This window comes from Clavelina lepadiformis, chromosome 4 (assembly GCF_947623445.1).
Source record: "Clavelina lepadiformis chromosome 4, kaClaLepa1.1, whole genome shotgun sequence".
NCBI classification, from domain to species: Eukaryota; Metazoa; Chordata; class Ascidiacea; order Aplousobranchia; family Clavelinidae; genus Clavelina; species Clavelina lepadiformis.
The window spans coordinates 24975254-25001135 of NC_135243.1; the positions used below are offsets into that span (position 1 = coordinate 24975254).

General features: G+C 40.9%; 4 protein-coding genes and 1 pseudogene across 5 annotated transcripts; 1 reads left to right on the forward strand and 4 right to left on the reverse strand.

Annotated features, from left to right (window-relative positions):
• Positions 1–989: 989 nt before the first annotated feature.
• LOC143451789 (sialate O-acetylesterase-like) lies at positions 990–7735 on the reverse strand. Its single transcript, XM_076952524.1, has 8 exons — positions 7580–7735; positions 7142–7476; positions 6820–6958; positions 3672–3855; positions 3464–3567; positions 3257–3390; positions 2749–3090; positions 990–1433 (listed from the first exon to the last, which is right to left on the reverse strand). Exons 1-8 carry the CDS (start codon positions 7644–7646, stop codon positions 1182–1184), a joined length of 1557 nt encoding a protein of 518 aa, XP_076808639.1. The 5' UTR covers positions 7647–7735; the 3' UTR covers positions 990–1181.
• LOC143451793 (zinc finger BED domain-containing protein 5-like) lies at positions 5373–6812 on the reverse strand (annotated as a pseudogene).
• A 6368-nt stretch (positions 7736–14103) lies between the features above and the next one.
• LOC143451795 (peptide deformylase, mitochondrial-like) lies at positions 14104–15558 on the forward strand. The gene has a single exon (XM_076952531.1). It carries the CDS (start codon positions 14938–14940, stop codon positions 15556–15558), a length of 621 nt encoding a protein of 206 aa, XP_076808646.1. The 5' UTR covers positions 14104–14937.
• A 14-nt stretch (positions 15559–15572) lies between these two features.
• LOC143451794 (thioredoxin domain-containing protein 11-like) lies at positions 15573–18578 on the reverse strand. Of its 2 annotated transcripts, XM_076952530.1 has the most exons (12): positions 18436–18578; positions 18137–18356; positions 17981–18078; positions 17723–17855; positions 17570–17657; positions 17318–17505; positions 17135–17242; positions 16601–17078; positions 16399–16541; positions 16119–16315; positions 15878–16063; positions 15573–15761 (listed from the first exon to the last, which is right to left on the reverse strand). In XM_076952530.1, the coding sequence occupies exons 1-12, from the start codon at positions 18543–18545 to the stop codon at positions 15746–15748; spliced, it is 1965 nt and encodes a 654-aa protein (XP_076808645.1). In that variant the 5' UTR covers positions 18546–18578; the 3' UTR covers positions 15573–15745. The 2 variants fall into 2 exon arrangements, with proteins under 2 accessions (XP_076808645.1, XP_076808644.1); XM_076952529.1 differs by having other exon boundaries at positions 15573–16063.
• A 3672-nt stretch (positions 18579–22250) lies between these two features.
• Positions 22251–25675, reverse strand: LOC143451796 (choline transporter-like protein 1). The gene is made up of 4 exons (XM_076952532.1): positions 25253–25675; positions 25026–25181; positions 22523–24453; positions 22251–22456 (listed from the first exon to the last, which is right to left on the reverse strand). The coding sequence occupies exons 1-4, from the start codon at positions 25625–25627 to the stop codon at positions 22285–22287; spliced, it is 2634 nt and encodes an 877-aa protein (XP_076808647.1). The 5' UTR covers positions 25628–25675; the 3' UTR covers positions 22251–22284.
• Between the last annotated feature and the right edge of the window lie 207 nt (positions 25676–25882).

The following is a 25882-nucleotide window of genomic DNA, read 5'->3' on the forward strand; positions in this document are numbered from 1 at the left end:
TCCCTGTATGAGGACCTCTAGTGGACCTTCTAGTGGACTACCGCGCTTTTCGATAACTAACAAAATTCGTTGTATTGTATTTTAAAAATTTTGGTAAAAAGCGGCATCCTACGCTTAAAACCAACCAATCGCAACCAAGCAGATACTTATTGCTCGGTAAATAATACTCGGTACCCTGGTAAATACTACTCGGTACCCTGGTAAATAATACTTGGTACCCTGGTAAATACTACTCGGTACCCTGGTAAATAATACTCGGTAACCTGGTAAATAATGTTACCTCTCTACAAATTCAAACAACAGCCTCAAGCACATCGACGACGTCGATTGTTCCAATTTTTATTCAACATTATTTTCGTTTCCTTCAGATCACACGTTGTTGTTAAGAACTTCTAACTTCTAATTAACTTGTATTGTGTTTGTTTGCATTTTATCGCGACCTTGCAAATCAACTATAGACAGATTTTTCAATAAAACCGTTCTGTGACTTCATAATTATGGGAGGAGTCTGATCTTTTTATCTTGTGAGCTATATCGGAGAGAACATGGCGGACAACTTTGCGATTAAACAAACTCGTTAAAAGTAAACAAACGGAAGCGACGTCATCGCATTTCCTAAAGTTTAAACAGATGAAAACTTTGAAGAAAGTGATGACTTCGTCACGTGACCAATCCCAAACTTACGTTTCATTCCATTGGCTGCAAAAATCTACCTCTGACGATCCTGGAATATCAAAGCTGCAAATATCTCTAACGCGCAACAGACCTCAGCTAAGCCTGGTTTAGTTTGGCCGCAACCGAGCTCATTTATAATTCGTTCTTATCGCCTGGAGGCAAATATCGTCAACAATTATAAGTATGACGTCATAATAATAAAAATTCCGTAGTCGTCCGACCTCATGAAATTTCCGAAAATCGCTTGTTTTGACCAAGATGACGTCATAGACAGGGAGCAATGCCGACCCATGACACGGCAAAATGGGAGGGAATTCAATGTCGGATTTTATTGGACGCAAACGATTCAATGGCGATTATTACGTCATGTACAATTATAATAATTAAGTCTTGTGATAATTAAGTGCAATGTAAAAAAATTCAGTTTATTAATTCACAATGGAATAAGCGAGTGCGTAAGAAAGGAAAATTGTTGTTTGTACATTGATATATACGACGTCATTGGTTTAAATATCTCCGAGCGTAATTACGTAAGGTGGCGCTGGTAAGCCGATGTGGTTGTATACAGAGCACTGCTTGAACTTGCATGGCGTGAGCGACCATGCGTATCGAACCACTGAAGCGTAACCTCCCTTCTCGACGCAAACCTTTGCATTGAGCGTCACGCTCCGATGGGTGTGTGACGTAATAGGTGCCCACAGCCAATCAGGATCTGGTGAAGCTTTCAGGTGGTCGCACTTGGAAAAATTGCAGCAGACCTTTAAAAATAAGGATAAGGCTGAGATTTGTGTGAAGGTAAATTTTTAAAGAAAACCGCTCCAAACAACTCTTCTAATCAGATCCCGTCGACGAGGTATAGCGGCCTTCTATGACGTTTCTCTGCTCTTCTATGTTAATTATTGGTCATTAGCGCAGTGGGGACGACAAATCAGTTCTAGCTGCCAAGAGCATGCGCTAGAAATCCATTTGCCAGATTATGGCACAACGCAGCAACCCAGCAGAAGGGTCGGTTGTCAGGGTTTGTTCCTAAATTCCCTCAAAGATGCGAAACTACGTCACCACCAGGTCATTAGGGCGGTGAAATCTCATCCTGCGCACTTTAACAAAACCTTCAACATTTTTTGACAGAACATAGGGAGATAAGGGGACAGGGGCATAGGGAGACAGGGGCATAAGGAGATAGGGGGACAGGGCACGGACCTTTTATCACTTGAAACGCTTCACTGGGTGTCGTGTCTTCACGGTTGTGCAATTTCTTTCCCATAATCAATAAGAATCGGAATCAGCTATATTAATTGATCAGCTACCTGTCAATATTTAGCAATAAACCTGAAAAAGCACGAAAACAAAGGAAGATATTTGAATTAAATGTGTACTTTGTTCATATTTCGACTCGATTTTATCCTTATTCTAATGACTCATTTATACTCTGCTAACTCAACCTTAAAAGTTCAGCCCAATAAACAAACATTTGCTCAGTGTAAACTTTTCTTAAGGAACGCTGCTTGGAACTGCGTAGGCCAGGGATGTCCAACCTGCGGCCCGCGGGCCGCAGTGCGGCCCACCTGAGATTTTTGTGCGGCCCGTTAGTCATTTTCACTCCAAAAGTATGTACTTTATGTACCCATTTTTCTTGAAATTTAATAGGTTTTGCGGCCCATTCAATTATTTCAAGTGACAATGCGGCCCACTATAATAAAAGGTTGGACATCCCTGGCGTAGGCTAATGGCAACAATCAGTGCTCAAATTTGAGCTGCATCACATGGTTTAGCGTGGCAACCACTGCTGTGTTTAGACCGTTGGCCCATCAGCTACCCTATTGTGCTGTTGGTAAATAGATAGTTGAATCTATTACACCAAGTTTTCTGATTACCGAAGCTGGCATTATGACGTAATCTCCCTTTGTCATAAAACTATGATAAGATTCATTATTACGTCATAAGAAATTAGGAATAATATTTATAATGATGAAGGGGTTTGAGCGATTTTGTTGTTGATTGAATATTTCCAACTCTACAACCTTGCGCCCCAGTTTGGTTCCTGGGCTGCCGTATAAGATCAATGTCACTTGCCTGAAAATTCCCCTGCTCGGAGACAATGAGATGTTGATGGTTGGGGTATGTCAGCTCCACACGACCATCTGTACTTCGAACCCCACTGCTTGGAATGGGTCCTTGTGGGTCGATGGGGCGCTTGTACGTGATGTTGAGGCCCCCGTATGACAACCTTCGAGCCACATCCTGCTTGTCACGGGGGTGGACGGCCCCGTATGGCGAATCCCTGTCAGGCAGGTCCATCGCCACGGCCATGAAGGTGTTCGGCATCTTAGGGTTAGGGACGTAGCCATAATCTGCTGTCTGGTGCCACCTAATGACAGGAAATGAGCCATCGTCGAAGCTTTTATTGTTTGCCAGCTGGAAATAGAGACAATGAGACATACTCTGTGATGTCATAATTAAGCTGCTTATGCATAAACTGTTTTTCTATGCAGTGCAGCGCGATGAAAAATGAAACCAACTAATCCTATAGATTGAATGAGATGTAACAGCGGTGCTATAATTTGCGTATAAATGTGCAGACCTGTACGAATCCGAAAGGAAATTGGGGGTCAGAGTGCCCCATGGTCCCCTGGTGCCATGACTTTCTCCAATCTTCAATCATGGCCGGGAAGGAGCATGAGTAGACATCCTTGTGGTAGTACGTGTTCGCCTCCCCTGCCAAGACAAAGTGACTCCATCTTCACAGCTTGTACAATACCCGACAATTAAACAAGGTTCATGATGTTACCTTGGTACCATATCGCCCCTTTCACAGTCATGTTAAGTAGAGGATGAATCATAGCATTCCAAAGAACACTGTTGCTGGTAGGAACTTTATTATTGAACCGGAAGCTGAAAAAAAAGTTGTGATATGTTCACATCAGTTGGGTCCTGATGCTGATAGTTTAAGCAAATAGTTTTTAACAACACAACCATTTTATTCAGCTGCATCTAACCTCGTGGATCGATCTTGCAAACCGCACTTGGAAAGCGCACGATGTGATGACCACGTTTCCACTGGGGTGCCCCCCCAGTTGGGTGATATTAACCCAATCGGGACCTTTATTTCGTCATAAATATAACGACCATAGAGCCAACAAACTGCCGAGAAATAGCTCCAAGCTTTTGCTCCCAGGGAGTCTGCAAAGTTGATAAATTTGACAAACTGCATCCACTCTATGCATTGTTGCTCACTTTAAACCAGTGTTCCCAAACTTTATCTACTCACGTACCATTTTTTGGTTCATGTAGGTCAGTGGTTCCCAAACTTTATCTACTCGCGTACCATTTTTTGGTTCATGTAGGTCAGTGGTTCCCAAACTTTATCTACTCGCGTACCATTTTTTGGTTCATGTAGGTCAGTGGTTCCCAAACTTTATCTACTCACGTACCATTTTTTGGTTCATGTAGGTCAGTGGTTCCCAAACTTTATCTACTCGCGTACCATTTTTGTGGTTCATGTAGCGTTCGCGTACCACCTACATTGTAGGTGGTCCGACAAAACTCCAGAATTCACAAATAAAAAATGATAAGCAAAATGTTTACTAAAGGCTCGTGAATATTAAACAAAAATTAGTCGAACTTTTACCGCCCTCGCTACAGTGCTACAGCATAACTAAAGTATTACAAAAACTAACTTCAAGGATTTGTTATGTAGTAATAAACGACGAAATTTTACGCTCTACCTAATTTATGTGAATTAAATTAATGCCCAAGACAATAAAAGATCTTTTGTGATCGTTTAGTGTGAATTTGATAAGTTGCTCGCGTACCAACTGGAAGACCTTCGTGTACCACTAGTGGTACGCGTACCATAGTTTGGGAACCACTGATGTAGGTGGTCTGACAAAACTCCAGAATTCACAAATAAAAAATGATGGGCAAAACATTTAATGAATATCATTGAATGGGATACTTAAACCCTGAAAATGAAATTAACAAAAACACAATTTTAATGTGATGGATGAAGTTGTTTTTTCTCAACCAGTTGGTCGATGCGAGGAATAACTGCTGACAGCGCAACGAAAGTCATGTCCAGGCGCAACAAGACGGTTCCGTTTCTTCGATTTGATAGTCACCATAACAGAGAACCCCTGTTCGCATTCCCACGTAGACGGGAAAATTAATAAGTGGGGAACAGCATGACTGGAGCCAGAAGTTTAAAGGACAACATTCCTGTCTCATCAGCTTGAATGTCTATTAGCTCCTCTTGTTCCCCGGTTCCCACTGGATCAACATCAGGCACATCGGCTGGTTCAACGAAGAACGGGTTCGTGGAGTAAGCACAGCAAAGTCCGGGAAGTAATGCATCAATTCAGTCTTGAGTTGTGAAAGATGACAGACAATTTCTTTGGAAATTTCATCATTGGGTTTGTTCTCCAGGGCATCCATGACTTTGAACATTCCGTAGCTATTATTCTCAACATTCTTAATCCAGAGGTCCAGCTTCCGAACAAACGCTCCAAGGTTTGAGATAAATTCTGTTACAGTTTGGTTGGGCCCTTGCAACCACAGGTTGAAATTGTTTAGGATTTCAAAAATGGCTGCTAAGTAGGCCAACCTCAAAATAGATTCTTTACTCTCCAAGTCTGTTTGAAAATCGTGATTCTTCTCCTTGCAAAATTGAAGCAGTTCTTCACGCAGCTCGAACAGACGCCTTGTTGCATCACCTCGGGAGAGCCAGCCCACTTCCATATAGTAGAGAAGACAAGTGTGGACGGAGCTTAAATTGTCACAGAGCCGCTTGAACAACCGAGTATTCAGGGCTGACGATTTAACAAGATTTATATTTGGAGGGAGCACTTTAGCACAAAGGGCAAATGTATAAATGAAGCACAATGGTGGTGTGGGGAGACACAGCTTTCATATTGACCGTAAACCCCGATTTTTGGCCAAGCATAGACGGAGCCCCGTCTGTTGTGCATCCAACCAACTTTCCCCAGTCCAATTCATTAAGTTTGAAAAAATCGTTAACAACAATGAAAATATCCTTTCCTCTTGTTATACTGGGAAGATCCTGGCTCATAAGTAGCTCCGTCTTGACAGAATTATCTTGCGTAAAGCGAACATACACAAGTAACTGACAGCATTTGGTTACGTCAGTTGACTTGTCCAGTTGAATTGAAAACCCAAGCTTTGAGGCTAACTCCTGCAATTACTTGGTCGGCAATATCGACTGACATCTCCTCTATTCGATTCTTCACAGTGTTGTTACAATATCCAGCTATATATCACAGAATATCAATATCTACATATCACAGGGGATAGGGGACCAATATCCAGATTTGCAGCCGCTTCCTCTACGATCACTTGTCTAACCAAAATCTTCGCCGCCTTAAATTATGAGAGACCCTGCAATTGTATGCGCCTTCAGGTTTTTAGCCACCAGGAGGAAGACTTCGTACAACGCTTTGACAATGCCCCTTTTCCTCTGGTAAATAAATGGTAAATAGTGCCCCTTTTGTCCAGACGTTGTCCCTTCACGTTCTCGCCAAGTCACTGAAAGTAACTGGCATCTCGCTCCTTCTTGTTAGCACGATTTGTCTCCAGATGCCGTTTGAGCAGGCTGGGTTTCATTGCTGCATTAGCAAGAGTCTTCATGCATACTACACACTGCGGCAGAGACTCTCCTCCATGTTCGATAGCTATGAACCCGTACTTCATATAACCCGGGCTATACTTTCGTTTTGACATGTTACTAAAGGCTCGTGAATATTAAACAAAATTAGTCGAACTTTTACCGACCTCGCTACAGTGCTACAGCACAACTAACGTATTACAAAAACTGACTTCAAGGATTTATTACGTAGTAATAAATGACAGTCCATTTCAACACAAAGAAACCCTGTTTTACAATCTAATGCGTCAATACCCTAAGGAATTAGTATTCAGTAGGGAATGTAGCATGAAATTTGCTCATGCTCTACTAAATTTCTGTGAATTAAAATATTGCCGACGGCAATAAAAGATGATTTGCGATTGTTTAGTGTGAACTTGATAAGTTGCTCGCGTACCACCTGGAAGACCTTTGCGTACCACTAGTGGTACGCGTACCATAGTTTGGGAACCACTGCTTTAAACAAATAGAGTCACCACATAACAGACCTTGTGAGGGAATAGACCAACCCTCTTCGATCGACTTCAAGTCATACAACGGAGAGTCCGACTCAACCTTCGCTGGAGTCATGACTCTGATGTCGGTGTAGTTTGATGCCGCTGCTATTTCTTTTGTCGCGTTTGTGACCTTTTCAAAACATTCTTGTTAGATGATTTTTATGGCATTGCAATTAACGTTGAAATTCTCGTTTAATGAACCGTCAGAGACCGCTGAGTGTCTGTCACTGATTAACCAGTCAATAGATTTTACTGCTTTAAATAATCAGAGTCAAACACACACGCAGGTATACAATAAGATGTTTATGCTTACCATTGACATGGTGAACCGCATGTTGCTCTGTCCACCGCAAATCCAAATGTCGCCAAACAAAACATTTTTAAGAAGTATCCAGCTGAGCAGACCGTGGTTGTCCTGCACCGCTTGAAACGTGACCGGTCCACCCGCATCGTGTGGTCGAAGAACCACCAACCACACCCCTCGTCCATCTTGGCCTGCTTTGACCCTCGTTGAGTAAACATCTTGATTCAAAGAAACATTAACAACAGCCCCTACTGTGCCATACCCCCACAATTGAGCTCGGTGTGGCTTCATTTGAAGAACCATATCCTCTTGAAAGTACGAGGCAAATGAGAAATTGCCATTGGCTGAAATCGGAAATACATGAAGATTCAATGAGTTTGCGAAAAACATTCGAGCTTAAATGAAACTTTAATTTTTGTTGAAACCATCGCAGAACTTTTCACCCACTTTGACTTGAAGCGTGAGATTGCACAAAACAGAGCAAAGAAACTAAAGAAAGTTTCAAGAAAATCATCTTCTTATTGGTAGCAATAATGCGTTATTGTGTGTTAAGTCCTACATGCTCGCTTTAAACTAAAACAAGAAGTATTAGTCCAACAGGATTAACATTGCCAATGCAAAAAATTAAAATTTCTTTAGGAAAACAACTTGTTTTAATTTATCTACAAAATACTTGGTTTCATTTTTATCCAACACAATGAGAAAAATATTAGCTACGGATCGATAAATCAAATTTCATTACGCAAACTTGAAAATCTAAACTGCTGAGATGAAGACAAAATGTAGGCCTACTCGTAAAAATGCCTTGATTGGCAACAACTGATTCAGAGACGCATAACGTCAGGAAGTAGTTGAGGAAGTGATTAATCAAACTAAAATTATCAGAGCCGGTGAAAATATTCAATTGATTTCAAAACATCCAACACAAATCTTCCTTCTCAAATCGCTACAGACACTATCGGACAGACAATCGCTGTTTGGAATGTCGCTCACTTGATAACGTCGCTATTATGAAGTCGCCATTATGACAGTCGCTGTTTTGACAGTCGCTATCCTGCCTGGATGCCCATTTGGCTATACACTTCTGCGCCAGATGCGACGTATACACACCTAGGCTATTCTCTGACAAATGCTAATTTTTAAACTCACTTCGATCAACGTAGGCCTCCTAACTTCTGACTCCTGCCCGCTCTAAACCGTTGTTTACATTTCACGGGTCAATGAGCAAAAGGTTGTTGTATGTTGGCTAGAAGCTGATTAACTCGTCATAATAAGCGGATATTATAGCGCACAGATCGAATGCAGTGTAGAATTCTTGTTTTCGAACATCGGCTTAGCAAATCATGGCATTGCGTGCCGATGACTTCATGTTTTCCGTTTTAAGTCGTGGCATAAATGTCGTGCCTGCCTATCCTGCGTGACTTTTTAAACAATTTTGACAATTTTTGACCTAACGCTGTAAATTTGACAAATCTTTCACTTTTTTTGACAAGTCAAAAAATAATCGTCTTACTCATGACTCGTGACGTAAGTTCGTAACTGTCACAAGACCTAATGTGTCGTAACAATCGCAAGTATTGAAACGTGATTAAATGTCACAAATTTTGTCACTTCACTTTACAGCTGCAGTTACCAACGCAATGGTAAAGCGTGCATCAGTGATTGGATTGTTATAAACATCAGGTTTGCAATAAGCAAAATTGTGAAGATAGATAAATTTTAGTTTTGATGCCAGAGAATATGCCCTTTGAAATAAGATTTCTATGTCATTGCTCTACTTGTATAAAGTTTAGTTTGTAACGGAAAGTGGGTATATGGCACTTGAACTTGAGACCACCCACTCCACTACAATAATTACTTGTTGAAATATTTATTGCGGGTGATGATATATGAGTCTCATAAGATCGTTGTCTGCTTTTCTCACCCTCAAATTTAATTGTTCACCTTGATGGCTTATTGTCTTATTTATGAAGATGACAACAAAGTTGACTATCTTAACATTGAACTTCTTCAAATTGATTTCAACAATGGTTGCATTGGAATGAAAACTGTAGGCTATATACCGATTATATTGAAGTTTCTTTGAACAAATACATTTAGACAAAACATTGGCACAGCAACAGCATAAAGACGTCCATGTTGAAGCGCTTATCTTATAGTGGACTTAATGCATTGAACAACTGTGAATAAGATTACACGCAGGATAGACAGGCACGACAATTATGTTACGAATTAAAACGGAAAATATGAAGTCATCGGCACGCAACGCAATGATTCGCAAAGCAGATTTCTGAAAATAAAAAACTCTACAGTCTACACCAGTGGTTCTTAACCTGGGCGCTACCGCCACCTAGGGGGCGCTTTTGATTTTTAGAGGGGCGGAAATACTCAGGGGGCGCTATAGGGGGCGTTATATTCAGAAGGTGTAACGATATTTACCTCACTGCAAATTTGCTTTAGTAGTTCTGCTAGATCAAGATCAATGTATACTCTTGCTTTGTATAGGCCAGTGGTGGTCAAACTGCGGCTCACCGGCATGTTTTTTGTGGCTCTTCTAGTCGAATCGTAAAATTCCAAAAAAATTGCAAAGGCTACCAAGAGTACAGTTTATGAACGTTTCTCTCTTTTGCTTTTCTTTATTTAGGCCAGCATTTCGTTTATGACGTAACAGTAGACATAGAATCCGAAGAGTTAGTTAATTGCAAGTCAACGCAATTTCATTGCTAAGACAGTAAGCTTTAGCTCAGTTCAGTCTACAGAGAAGGGATTCAGTTCGGTCTTGCAACTCTTAACTAAGCAGAGAAATAGATTGCAAATAAGTAAAAAGGGTGATCTGAGGCTCTTTTTATCAAATATTGAACCAGATATACTTAAGTTGGCAAGTTCTCACCAGGCCCAAGGTAGTCATTAAATACATTTTCCTGCTTTTTTAATGTGTATTTTTTTATATCAACCATTCTCTTACTATTTCTGTTATTGTTATTATTACTCTTATTAATATATTAAATAATACCGCTTCTCCCAAATACAAGGCAACCGGATTGGTGATTAAGCCGGTCTTTTCACTAAACACTCGTCATTTTTAACACAGCCCTTTCATTATGGTGGGCAGCGGACTATGGAAACCTCTGAAAAGGGGCGCTGTGTGAAAAAAGGTCAAGAACCACTGGTCTACACTATATTTGATCTGTACGCTATAATATCCCCTTATTATGACAAACCTTTCCTATAGCAGAGAAAGGGACTCTGTGGGCCATAATTCTACTTATTTCGTTATGGTTAGTTTGTACAAGCTACTGTAAGTTATACTGTACTATGATCAACCATGTAACTTCGGCGAAACTTTTGAAGACAGTGGTCTAAAGTTGGAAAAAATTGCCAGAAAATAACTATAAAAACTAGCAGATAATATTTGTAGCAGTAAATACGAAACGAGAGCTGTTTATAAATTAAGGATCACAAAAATACTGCAAGTTATACTAATGCTACTACAATTACCATTGCTAAGGTAGCATAACCGTATTTTTACGAATTGTGTTTTATTTTACTATATACTATATCAGCCACCATCGTACTTTTACGAAATAATTAAGCGTAACAATATCTAGTCAATATGATCTGCAGTCGCTTTATTACGAAACAACCATATTCAAGACAACAATTAGGCTACTACAAAAATAAACATTTAAAGCTACATTGATACGAGCATAACAGAATAGATCAGAAAGTCCACTAAACAATCGTAAACAAAAGGATTGTTCTTAAAGGGAAATTTTCCTTATGAGTGCCCTTCACAGAAAAGTTACCTAAACAGCTCGGCCGCAATATACTACACCAATGCCACTGGTCACAAGTCCACACTGCCACAAGAATACTCTGTTCGTCAGTTAGTTCGTGGATTGAACGGTTCGTGGGTTGAATCTTCCGACCACCGTCACGCTCGCTTTACTGTGCCACCGCCGATATTTTACACCGAAAATGCAGTTTTTTAAAAGCTACCAATGGTAATGTGGTTTTTGTAATGTTGAGATTAAATTTGTGGAAACAAAAGCAATCCCAAGTGTCTGGCTCCTGGTCTCAATCTAATCAGGTCAAAGATTTCTGTGATCTTTGGCTTTACACAAGGCGTTCATCATATTGTCCGCTAGATGGTGGCAAGACATTTGAGCTTTGACATTTGATAAGGTCATTTGCCGCTTTACGATATATGAAACAATATACACAGCGTGACGTCATCTTATTATGCCTTAAAAGCTCCATACTAAGAAGACTTGCAAAGGTACAAAATTTTGTGAAGTAGGCCTACCGACAACCTGACAACCTCTGCTGCGTGTTGACCTTTGTTGCTATATAGGCTACAGTTGCGGCCTTTTCTCGACCAACTGTGCCAGGACGACGCATCTTGATAAAAAAGGTTTTGATTTGAAAAAGTTTTTTTTAAGAAAAAAAGTTAAGGTTTGACAACTTTTTTGAAATTTTACAGGTCATTAGACCTTGTAACTTTGATAAAGTTCGATTTTGTATTTTGTGAGATATTAACATATTTATATCAAAATGCTGCTTACTACCTTCTATATTGACGTAGTTTTAATTATTCGCTTGTTAATATTTGGGTCAGGCTGTCAAAATATATAATTGCTGCTTTCGCGAGAGAGGGGATGGACGTTTTTCTATTCATGGCGGCTCACACAAAGGCCGCTTTGTCTCTCGTGCTGGGCAGTTGTATGCCGCCCCCTAACGTTGGTTTACTTTCTTGCTTTTCTCTCCCAGATTATATGAATATACATGAAATGCTTGAGAGGAAATTGACGGAATGGTTTTTAATTCTGCTGCTCGTGGTATATACAGTAGCTGACTGGTGCGCACTAGCGAAGTACAATTTTTGATGTGAAAGTGTTTTAACGTCAGGAGTTATCCGAGTGTTTTTCGTACCTATAAATAGTCACTGATGGCTAGAACAAGTTAGGAAGTTAATTAGCATTAAAGTAAACAATGCTTTACGACTTTATAGAAAAGAAGCGAAGTTATTATAACAAACGTCAATAAATAATTCTTTGTCCAATTAAGACTTTGTTTGTTACATTTGGCGAAACATGACGTTACGTAACCACTTACGAAATTTCTGGAAGGGATCATCGGTTGATCATCGCCAAATTCGGTTGTTCAAAAAGGGTTGTGGCAAGAAAAAGTTTGAAATCCACGATTTTAGAAAAGGCCGGTTTTAGGATGGCCGCTGAGTGATAAATAGGATCCAGAGCCATAAAGCCGTAAAATCATGGTTCGGAGAAGTCGATTTACTCCTGATCTCTTTGTTGCGGTTAGGGTTGAGTTTTCAGGACTGGATTAACAAATTCCGGGATAATTCCGCTGAGAAAATTATTCTGCATTCACCGCTGCTTAAAACGTATTCCTGTAAATGTGCTGGTTTGAATGAATGCTTTGGTGTGGTGGGCTAAGACCCACTTTGCTCAGTTCTATTCCTAAACCCGACACTGAGTATCCCACGCATGGTGGGCAGATTTAGAGCCCCTTAGCCACCGTCCATTTTTACTTGTCTACTTTCAAGTTTGGTTTCTACTTCCACAGCATGATGGAAATTAATTGTTCGATCTGGAATAATTCATTTTTTTCTGGTCTTGATCAAAGTATTTATGACTCTGCAAGGCATTCATTTCTCCAACTGTGTAATCACCTTTCTTTTAACTACAGTGATAAATGGAGAAATCGAACATTTACAAGCCTAACTCCTCCAAAAAACACAAAATAAAAGGCAGGATATAGTTTGGCACTCTGAGGGTTAACCTTGTATTTTTCTACACGAGCTTTCGCAAGCATAAGCTTGCTTCTTCATGTGTACTGCGAAAATCATTATTAAAATAATCATAATTAATTATTATCAAAATCAAATCTTTTCGTCGAAATTTGTTACTGCTTGTGCTAAATATAAATTGTGAAATCTTTTTCGCTGTTGCTTTACGAGTGCGTTCATACAAAAATTTATTTTTGATATGCAGAGTTGACATTTTCAATAAACGTTTGAAAAAACATGTAAAAAACAAACTCTTTGATGTAGTTACTAAGTTATTTCAATCACCAGGGTGGATGAATTCAACGCATCACTACTGAAAAGGGCACGAGAGGAAAAATTTATCACAGTAGGCCTACTTGTTTCTTGCAGTCCAAAAAGCAGTCCAAACGTGTGCATTTCCGTTTGGGTGCAATTCCTTGTGAATGCAATTCCGTGAAAGCGTAATTCCTTATGGGTGCAATTCTGTGTGAGTGCAATCCCGTGTGGATACAACTTCTTGCAGGTACAATTCCTTTTGGATTTAATTCCTTGTGAATACAATTCCGTGGGGGTACAATTCCGTTTGGATTTAATTACTTGTGTGTGCAATTTCTTGTGAATACAAATCCGTTTGGGTGCAATTCCGTTTGGATGCATCTCCTTGTGAGTGCAATCCCGTGTGGATACAACTTCTTGCAGGTACAATTCCTTTTGGATTTAATTCCTTGTGAATACAATTCCGTTTGGGTGCAATTCCGTTTGGATGCAATTCCGTTTGGGTGCAATTCCGTTTGGATGCATCTCCTTGTGGGTGAAATCTCGTGTGGATACAACTTCTTGCGGGTACAATTCCTTTTGGATTTAATTCCTTGTGAATACAATTCCGTTTGGGTGCAATTCCGTTTGGATGCAATTCCGTTTGGGTGCAATTCCGTTTGGATGCATCTCCTTGTGGGTGAAATCTCGTGTGGATACAACTTCTTGCGGGTACAATTCCTTTTGGATTTAATTCCTTGTGAATACAATTCCGTTTGGATTTAATTCCTTGTGTGTGCGATTTCTTGTGAATACAAATCCGTTTGGATGCGATTCCGTTGTGGGCGAGATCTCGTGTGGTTTGGGTTGCAATCGCTATGGAACCAAAAATTGGCATGCTGACTATTTTGGCGTAATGGGGAATAATTAACCAGCCAACCAAGCCTGTTAACACATGGTACGGTCTTCTTATCTTTATCGTCGAACTAAAGAAAGTTAGGCCTAGTATACCAGTGCACAACTAGATGACGTCACAATTTGAGTAGCGTGACAAGTGTCGTTAATGTCTTGCCCAAGGGTATTCAGATGGCAAGGCGCCACTGGGTATCGAATACAGAACACGAGCCGCATTTAATGCAAGGCCACAGGCCAGCGTTCGAACCACTCAGCTACTGAGCCAACTAAAGCCCATAAAACTTTGATCAAATTTGCAAGAAATGCTCGTGTGGTTAACGAAAACAACACCAAAAGGAAAACCCATCCATGCGGGGAGTGGAATCCTGTTTCTGCAGCCAAAGAGGGGAAAATAAAATATTAGAATAAAAACAGTGACTGTTGTCAATTTTGCCCAAAGAAGGTCATTAATTATAAAACAATTAGTTTGGAATATTCAGCAACTATAGAGACTAATTGTCATATCAAATTTTACTGATAGTAAAGGCAATAAATTTTACTCTTCCCAGCTGATTGCAAAGGCAAATAGCTTCCTCCCAATTTGAGTTTTGTGAAGTTGCAATGACTAACATGGTTGGCCAATCTCAAATATTTTAAGTGCTGTCTTGTGGTTTTGCTGCAATTTGAAAAATGTTGATCATTTATTTTAGTCTTTTGAGTGATTGTTTTAAATGATCCTTTTTTAATGACAGACTGTACTTTGTTTGCAACTGCGTGTGAAAAATAATGGTTAAAATTAAAAGTTGTTGTTGAATAAATTTAGATGTAAATTGCTCTTTGACACTGTGATTGGATCTGTCCAGACTGCATGGCCGGGGGAAGGAAAGTGAGTTTTGTACAACAAGTTCGACATTTACTTGCCCGGAAGAAGCCGCCGTACAAGCACATTGTGCAAATTGGGGACCCGGTTTTAAGAAAGAAGTGCAAAGAAATCCCAAGAAATGAAATTTTAAAGCCAACCAATCAACATCTTATATCTGAACTGGTGAAGATGATGAGGTCGCGGCGCTTGTACAGCCTCTCAGCCCCTCAAATTGGAGTTCCGCTTAAAATTTTTGTTGCAGAATTGACTGACTTGAAATTGCACTCAAATGCACCTGAAAAAATATCCATGGAAACATTCCCATTAAAAATTTTTATAAATCCTCGAATGGAAGTGATTGACGATAAAGTTTGCGTTGAGTTAGAATCCTGCCACAGCCTACACAGCTACTCCGCACAAGTTCCCAGGTTTAAGTCTGTCCATGTTCGAGGATTCGACAAACATGGCGAGGCCATCGAGTGGTTGGCATCTGGTTGGTCGGCAAGGGTGATTCAGCACGAATACGACCACATGGACGGGATTATGTACATCGATAAAATGAACACAAAAACTTTTTCTGACATTAACTGGCAGCTGTATAACTACCAAGGGAAGTTGCACTGGTGACCCAACATCACAACATTGCTGAACACAGTTTATTGCACCGATGCGTTTTCAAAGGAAAAACAATTGCACAATCTCACTCATTAAAGTTACTGCTTCGTATATTTTACATCAGCCTCTGGACCATCTTGGAAGCATTTGTTGTAACCACGGCAAGGAACTCTCAATCTTCAGCGTTCCTCGTTCCACTTCAATCCGAACGCAAACTTTAAAATTTAATTTATTAAAGTGTGCGCTGCTCATGTTGTATTGATGAAGAAAATAGAATCTTTTCATTCTTGACAAACAAGAATTTGTGAGTAGTTAGTAAAGTTCAGCCAACCTCTGTTCAACCCCTTTAATCTTGCAAACATCATATGACAATAAAATTCCACCGTCGCCCTTTTCCTGACAAACACTTAACAATATTCTGGCTTTTGTGCTCGGTGATGCGTGCCGAAGTAAAAATCCAATGAGATTTGAAAAGTTCATTTGAGTAGATCGTGAAAAAACAACGCTGTTGACGGTCCTGTAAAATACCCGTTTTAAAACTAAATAAACTTTGCACAACAGGGACAACCCACCTGTTGCCTGGATAGAGGACGAGGGTGGGGTAGAAGGGGGAGGAGAAAGCGGCGGGCAGGTCAGAATTAACATCATCAGTGATGTCATAAAACGTAAGGCTTTGGACGTCGCACATGGCTTGCTTGAAATTAAGCAGAGTGTGAGAATAAATTGAACATGCCCCACACCAATCAGCGTGGTAATAAACCAGTGCATCCTGAATATAAATCTGTGTTGTTAGTGACAGTAAGTGATACAAGGAAACGACAATTCTTCAAAAGTTGAAGAAAATGAATTTACATTCTGGCTCTGAAGGACCAGTTCATCAAATTGTTGGGGAATTATCTGTTGAATTTGCAAACCATCGTCAAATTGCTCAATCTTTGAAGTTTCTCGAGTGTTTCCTCTCAAAATGCCGTCCGTGTAATTCAAAATTGATTGTTCTGTTAAAAAGTTAATTCTTCAACACATGAGGCAGCGCTGCAACAAATTTAAATCTTACCTAAGTTTGCGGAAGGGAGAACAATTATCTCCTCATTCTGCACAAGAGCCACCTGGTGGGCACTTTTCAGGCCTAAACTCTCCGCAAGGTCACTTCCGGTGTCGAAGTCAATCACAACAAAGTTCAAGGTTCGGTTCGTCTGATGCTTCAGACAATTCAAACGTTTGTGATGTAATAAATGATTGCTGCTATGCCACGCTGCATCGTGATTAGTTGGATCACAACTGACACTGAGTCGTGACCTGTTAGGGTCATACAAAGGTCGTAGTTCAATATTTGACCACCGACCCCAATCGAGTTTGTTGAAAAGTTTTTGGACAAGAATATTTTTCATCTTGAAACTACTACTCTCATTATATCCACTCAGAGCCAGGCTGCTTATATAGCAGACGCTACAGTGAGTTGCATGAACGGGTGTGACACAGGACTGCTGATTGAGAACGCATTGCCGGTTGTATCGAATGGCAATTTCTTCCATCTGCAGACATATTGCTCAGATACAACGTTATCACTTAAAATGCCACCACGACTCACCAAGCCTGTGTCAAGTTCCTCAAACGTTGAAATTAAGCTTGGTCCATCTTTCAAAATTTTGTGAATTTTATTGCACTTTTCCCCAGTCAGTATCAACCTATGAAGAACCTGCGTACATGGATAGAACACGGTACGGATTTTTTTTAGAAATCATGAATTTCCATAGAAATCTTGCCACGATACCTGCTTGTTAAAGGAAATCCACTGAATAACATCATCCAGTGAACTATTCATTGAAAACTTGAATTGTTTCGAGGCATAGAAATCACTCTGACTTCGATCAAACAATTTTAATTCATGGCGACGTAGTTCAAATCTACTCGACAATTCCTGACTCAGCACAAATCCAAAATCAGTGGGAAATTGAAAATCTAAAAGAATGTTACAAAACGATTCAATCCCTCTTCTAAGTCGATAGCGAGTTGAACAGCTTACTTGTTTCCAACATCTTGAGAGCCAGACGATTGTATTGGACGAAAACTTTCTTTGAAAATGCGCCTGCAAATGACGTCAGTATGGACACCTGGAATTAATAAGCCAAAGTTGCAGGAAGTGTTGTCATGCTTGATTAATCAAGCATATCCGTACTTGGTGTCCCTTTATGAAGTCATCAACAGACTGACTATCTCCAAGATATGTTGTAGGGTTGAGAACTTTTTCTAAAAACTTTCGGTAATATTTCCTCAAATGCGGCCCTTTATAGTGAATAGGGAATTTCAAACTGAAAAAAAATCAATTTGGAAGATTTTAGATGAACTGGACCTGCATCAAGCAGCACTTTTGAAAACAGGAGAAAAGATGCTGGTTCTGCTTCATGCAGAGAAACAACACAAACAAGATTCTTACATTTTATGATGGAGGCGGATTTGTGGAAAACTTTCCACTTTGAAATTCCCTTTGCAATCGCCACCGTCCCACCAGCAATTTATCGCAACGAATGAAACCTGCAATTTCCACAGATGCACTTCACGAAAATGCTCCATTAAGCACACGATGTCTCACCTGCTGGTGGAAGTGAAGAGCAATATCAGAAAAATGTCTTGCAGCGGTTGACGATTCTAAGTCCCACGGTGCGTAATATAACACAAACGATATTTCGGAAAGATTAAGAATGACGTCGCGTTTGGATAAAGCCCCATAGAATATGTTGGTGACATGATGGCTGGAATTGAAGAACATCTTCGGTTGTGCAGCTTTCCTTGTTTTCACGGCACCATTAGCACTAGAGGGCAGTAGGTAGTCACTTTTTACAGTCATTCTTGAGTAGAGCGTCATGACAAAATATTTGCTCAAATACTTACCCCTCCCACAACTGGATGGCGAGAGAAAACAAGGCCGTGAGGCAAATCAAGATTTCAGGTCTCTTAATCATAATTAGAAGAATACGTCGCATAAAAAGCAACCAGCCCATCACCAATTAAAAGTGAATACTTCCAACATCTTGTGCAAAGCTTCAGAATTTCGCAGCACCAGGCAACAAACAAATGAAAACTTTAAGACATGAACCTGAAAAATGGCGGAGTATAAACAATGTCGCTGACTACAGTCCAGACTAGAAAGTACAATAGTTCTCGACGAAAAATTGTTTGTGCAAACACGAGAATTTTGACCTCATGGAGTGCATTGAAGTCTCAATTCTTTTGTCATAAAATGTAGTTCAAACACTCGATGGCGTGAACTGAAGCCTCTTGAAATTCTCCATTCGTTATAAATTGGCGTGAAGGTAAAAAGTTTTGCGTGCACGTTGATGAATCCATGGTTATAGGTTTACTTCAATCAAAGGTTACAAGTACCAGTATAATGTAAATAATTCCAGATTTAAGTTTAAGACAAATTATTAATCTTGAAGCTAGGGCCTCTAGGCCATTTAAAAAAAGGCAATCTACTTGGCCTAACCCTGACTGCATAGTATGGCCCTTTTCAGTATGATCTTGCCAAACAACCAAAATTGAAAAGTGCGGGTGTGGAAAAATGTTTGGACGCACTTGAAGTGTGGTCTTAGGTGTGTAGTTACAAAGTAGCCTAATATACACAGTTTGACTCTTTCAATCTTTAAATCAATTTAAACTTGAGTTTTTGAAGGTTTGTCTAAGTCATTAAGTGCAAAATTATGCATCTATAGTGCGCCGTTGTATAGCTCATGGAAAACAGTGTTGAGTGAGCCTACGCCAGACTACGCAGTCTGGCTACCAGCCCTTTGTTGCGTCACTTGATTTTCGCCATTGGCTGTGGGGAGCGACAAGTATGGTGCTAGTTTCGTTGTAGACAGGTCGAATAAATACGCTCACAAACAAACAATGAACGGGAAAAAGTGGCAAAGCTCTGAGGGTTTAAAACATACGTGTCAAAATCCCCTGGTGCGATTGAGTTTGACACCCCTGGTCTAAAACGTGCAACGTGTGGTGCCACTGCTACAACGACGGCTACTATACCTAACATGGGCTTACGGCGTTTTTTTGGGTAGCGAGTCTAGCCTAGAAGTGCACAACCAGATGACGTTACAATTTGAGTAGCTGGGGTCTAGTAAATACAAATGCATTAGACCCACTGAAATTGAACACCAATTTTTTGAGCAACAGTTTTGCCATGTCACAATGCTCAGAACATGACGCCGGGTGTTTCGCAAGCAACGTCATCCCAACATCTGCAGCATACTAAATTGTGCGCTAACACAATTTTGTGCACCAATACTTTTCTCAGCAAAGTTAATAAATTTCACAATCAATTTAGCTTATAAAAATGGAGCGTTTAATTTTCCGGATAAATTTACCTATCTGAAGCCTTTTAAATTTTAATTTGTTATTTTTCAAGTATTACTAGGACAAATTTTATTGACTAAAAATCTGCATAATATTTTACTTTAAAATTCATAAAAATTGACTTTGATGACCTAACAAAAGTTTTACTAAATATTTTGATTTTTCTTGAGTATTTTCATTTAGACGATCATTGAATTAACCAAACGTAAGTTTAAATTAAAGCATCTGAACGATACTACGTCGCACTTCAAACAGTTTCACAAAAACAAAATTTGCCTCTAAAAGAAGTAAACTGTTCGCCTCCTCGTCGCATCTATTTGATTGCAAGACAGAATATACTTTCGGCGGACTTTGTTTGATTATTTCACCATAATTGTTTGATTGTGACAAGACGTAGCAACCTGTACTCAGCAAAAATAAGCTAAACATTTTTTTCCACCAGTGTTTTAACTTACCGTAGCCTAAATATTAAAAACATTAATTTTATTACCTAACGATAAAAAGTTGACTTTCTAACCAGGGTGTCGAACTGGAACTAAACCATTAAAGTTTTAAACCGACTTGATCGGCTGCTTTTTTCAAAACCGAACCGGTGTCGTGAGAAATACTGACTCCCCTTTGTGACGTAAAAAATCATTCATTTAATACGCAATAAGCTCTATGCTCAAGTAGCCTCTGACGAAATTAGTTGTTGATTGACGCCTATGTCGCAATGATTGTTGATTGCCTCGTCGGTGGCTAATCAGGGCAAAATGAGCCAATCTTAGGAACAGTCTTAGTTTACCGGTGGATTATAATGTTTATTGCGCTTACACAAACCTACTGACTTCTGGAACAAAAGAACACGACCAGCAGCATATGTACAAGTTATATTTATCGACCCTCACGGAACCGCCCCCGAATAGTGTAATAATGTAATGAATAGTAGTAATGATCACACTTAATGGTTCGGTTGTGCAATTAATGTCCACTCATAAATTGTCAGTCAGTCTTAAAACTCCTACTGCGACACCTCACCCTCTGCGTCGAACCTCTCTTCTCTGTGCGACACCTCGCTCTCTGGATAGCCTATAGCCTATTCGTCTACAGTCTACACTCTACAACATGGGCATTCATTGGACTTTGCCATCGTTGGTTCGCGTTTATACGAAAATCTTCTGATGACGAAGTACTGGTCACGTGATTCATAGGGTAACTTGTCACAAGGCTACAGAAATAACAAACAGAAATAGGCCAACACCTATGGCCTGTATACGATATTTTGTTTGCCAGTTTATATGTATTCGCAAAAGTTACGGTGTCATACTATTCAGCCACTAAATAGGGGCTCATTTTGAGCAGAGTCAAATCCTTTATCAGACAATGAATTAATTACGTCACAAAGGTGAGTCGACATTTTGGTAGGGGGTCACTATTTGGCACGACACCAGAAGCCAATATATTAATTTTGTTTGAATCCAAGCAGAATTTAAACCATTGAAAAAGAAGAAAAAAACTTGAACCGGAGTTGAATCTTTCTCAATTATAAATACTTGCTTAAGACAAAAATTTCATTGAAGAGTTAAAGTAGAATATGTGCATCGGTTGATTATTTCAATACATAGAAAACCTAAACTAAGGAACATCCGCCCATGATGAAATTCCATGAGTTAACGAATTGCTACTTGGGCAATGTGGTTGAAGAAATGTACAAAAGTAATTAGCTATAGATGATGTTGTAATGAAATGATTGTTTGTCGTTCCTTGGCCTGTAAGGGCGACCACTTCAATTACAAAGTTTGTCTGTTGAATTGTTCGATGTCCTCGAAGTGAATGAGTCTCAGGTCGTTGTTTCGCTTTTCTTAATCTTAGAATTGATTGTACACCTCGACAACTAACTTATATATTCTGATTATATTGAAGCTTCATTGAACGAATAAATCAAAATAGAACATTGTTACAGCAACAGCATAAAGACATGTTGCGGCGTTGAACATACGACTGAAAAGAGATGACTCGTAATGCACGCACAGTAAGAGGGAAGCAATCGATTACGTCACGCAGTGTTATGCTTCGCTGATTCGATAGACGAGAATTCTATGTCTTACACAATTTTATATTACATTAATTGATATATTTATCACAATGTCATTCGAACCAGGAGCGAACCTCATATTAGCGAGCTTGCTGAACCTAAACAAGCAGCGGAATGAATGTTTGCACTTGATGCAAACCCGAGCTGGACTTAAACCGTTTTCCATTGCGGTTCGACTCCCTGTTTGCAACTTCGTTAAAATTGGCCCCATACCACAATGAAGCTTTGTACTTAAACTTTCTCACCGGTCTCTTTACCCAGCTTACTAACTATGTATGTTAGGTTATTAAACATTTTATTACAAATTTGGTGCGCATTCAGACAACATGGAAAATTTGACTAGAGTCTCTGCCCTCTCGTGGTAACGTATTTCTCCCGACATTTCCACCAGATGGCTCTGCTGGATTTTCTAAATCATACGACACAGCGTTGGAAGTTTGATGTCTGTGTTGGAAGATGGTCGCCGAATCAGACTCGGAAGACAGAAAGCTGAAATAAAAAACGTCATGACGTTAAACTGAATGACGTCATACTCACACTCACCCCGCTACCCACCTGGGGATTTCCCGTTTCGTTTCATAAAAATGTTTCTTTGGGGGTGGAGGGGAGTAAAACTGGGGTGGGGTTGGACACAACTGGAGGGGGGGCGTGCATAAGGAGGGTGACATCGGGGACGCTGGAGCAGGACTTCTCTTCTCGACGAGAAAAGTGAGTTGTCGGGGAATCGTCACAACTTCTTCGTCATCTTCGAGAATTTGGCCTGGAAGCGGGGTTTGTAATTCAACCCTGGGGTAGACCACGTGGCTGGGGCGGTCCGAGTTTATGGGAGGGAGAGGGTTATGTGGGGTCGGCGCTATTCTGCTGGATTTATGTCTTTTGCTCAGGGGCGACTTCTCTCTTTCCTGCATCATCTTGCCGACAAGTTGGTCGAAATTATCCAGACCCGGACGCGACTCGACTCTCTTATGAAAAGCAGCAACGCTGATTAGCTCTCCGCATCCCCTTTTAGCGGATCTACGTGGGGTGATATCAAGCCCCTCGTTGTCGCTGCAGTCTTCAAGCCGATCAATGGCGACTGGAATTGAAAGTGATTGGCTGGACCATGCCGACTTCCACACATTGTGACGTTTCATCAATTCTCGAAACTCAAAAGTGCTGAGGAACGGCCGATCCTTCCCATTGTTACGTTTCTTGTCGTCACAATAACAAAGGAGCATTGTATCGAAAGCCGCACCATAGAGGTTTATGAAGAATGAGGCGATGATGAGCGCGATGAAGCACGCGACTGATATCGGAAAGATGAATTCCTGTACGCTTGTCTGTGGGTGACGTAGATGGAGGCAGAGGACGCCGATTAACGCGGTGAGGGCGACCACCCCCAGCTTCAGGACCGCCAAACACTGGCCGAGCACAAACCTCATACCAAGCCGGTGACGGACGCTGTCAATCAAATCAACCGACCGCCTCCCTCCCTCGAAAAAGCTGTCGCCAAAGATCGCGATGCACGCGTAATTGTTTCTGCTGACGTAACAAAGGAACTTCTCGAAGGCGAAGAGACAAGAGCTGAGGGCGCAAGAGAGACATCTCGCGGTTTCCGTTTGTCTTTCTTTCAATCGTCCGCGGATGAAGATGAGGGGGAAGCGTATGAGCTTTAGAGGGGGGACAAGGATCGAACCTAGCGCGATAGATCCTAGGTTGCAGGTCAGAAGATGACGTATTGTGCCGATAGCCTGCCAGCAACTCCTGCATCCGAACGCACTCTCCTGAGCAGAGAGAGGAGTGAAGAACCACCGGTAGAAGGCGCTCGACACCAACGAGTACCTCACGCTCGATATCATCTCCAAAATCCATAGACATCCTATAACGTGAGGGACAAGCAGGATAAAGGGTGATTGTTCCGTCACAAATTCAACCATCCCGCGCTCATTGACGCGCGAGACCCGCACTGAGTAGATGCGGAGAGCGATGATGATCATGTAGGCGAGCACCGCGCCCATGAAGACAATAAAGGTCAATTGTTGCGTCATCAATACTACCATGCTGTGGATCACTTTATTCGTCTCCTCCATGAAAAGAAACACACGTTTTCGTTTCCGGTAAATCAAGACAAACAAAAGACTAATAATCGCGGAAAAGCCGCTGACCGCGATTGCTATGGGGAGGAGATAGTCGACGTGACGGACATCACAGAACAAAAGCATGTTCCAGAACGTGAAGGAAATTTCCGGTTTCTTTGAGGTTCCTTTCGTCGCTACGATTCTTAGAACGTACTTGCGCCAGAAATATCCGACGGCGACCACGCAGCCAAGACCGAGCAGCATGGACACGAAAGCGGTGGTCGCGCGAGCTTTGTACCTCAACGTCATCAGCACAACAATCGCCACGACGATGGAAAGACCAATCACGTGACCAATATCACGCTTGTACGTTGTTGCGGACTTTATGACGTATTGAATCAACTTGATGCTGTTCTCATCAACTCCGTTCTGGAAATGGAAATTTTTGATTGATTTTCGTGATGAAAACGAAACAAGATAAACAAATTTTATAAGTCATACGATTGCAAGGTTACTTCAACCTCTGTCAGTGCGCTGTAGACCCAGCAACATGGCCGGGTTGAGGAACACACGGAAGCGTTACAAGCTCCCCGTGGGGACATTTCCTCGTCATTTGCAAACCCGGCAGATGCAGATTAAGTGATCGTGACATCATCAACATGTCGCATAAATTTTAAAGCTTTTTCACAGACTAACTAGAACGACGTGATGCGGAAACAGCAGCTCACTAAACAAGGAGCCTAACTATGTGTGACTTCTTTTATTGCGACAACCAATCGCTTTCTCTGTCTCTTTTTAACACTTGCACCTTCCTTATTCACTTCTCGAAAGTTACTACGATAACTTTTCTCTCATACCGCTGTAGTTATGAACCTCACGGCATCGTTGGTTCATTAACACGCTGGCAGAGGTTGTATAGTATCGATATAGTATAGTATAGTATTGGTTCTTGTATCATTCTACGTCTGAACCCAACGTAATGCTCCTACAACAGGAAATACCTCGACCATCGATTCTGGAATGCACCGATTGATCAACGTCACGTGGGGTAAAAAACTTTTTCTTTCGTCACAAATGACACGTTCGATGTCGGTTCTATTTAAGTCATATCCATTCTGAGAGAGAAGATCGCGGCATGTGACAGCAACAGAGCAGGTCTGCAAAAAGCACAGCACATACGTCATCATCGCCGAAAACCGAAACCCTGGAGCTATCGTAAGCATCTTACCTTGACGCATATAATGACGTCACCGCCACTACGCGCGAAGTAAAACGGCGGCGCAGAAGCTGTATCCTCTTTATATCCGAAGTGGAATTGGTTCGGGCGCTGCGAGTGATCCAGCCCGGAATAACGGGCACCAGCTACTGCCGGGTTCTTCTTTCTACCGCACACGTTGCCCCACGAGTCCACGCCATTTGTGTACCGCGCGATGTCGCCCTTATCAAAGCTGTAGTAGGCGATGAATCCCATCCCGCAAAGTGAAACCACGAACAACAACAAGCAAAGAACATCTTTCGTCTTCCTTGAATACAATACGTATGGATCTTCCAGTAAACTAAAATCGTCGTTTGACAAGTAGCGCTGGTTATAATTGCCAACCATTTCTAATCAGCAAACTCGTCAGAATCGCTTTAAGTCATAATTTGTTCGCTTAAGTGCTAAACAAAACTGTTCTAACAACTCTAATAACCAAAAAACCTCTCAAATAACTTTATAAAAGGTGATAGTGACGTTATAGAGAGCAATTGTTTTGCAACTGAGGTTCCAATATAATTGCAGTCAAGATGTACTGTACAGTCAGTTGACGATCCAGGAACTGTTGCAGCATAAAAAAAGTTCGTTAAAAAGCTATCAGTG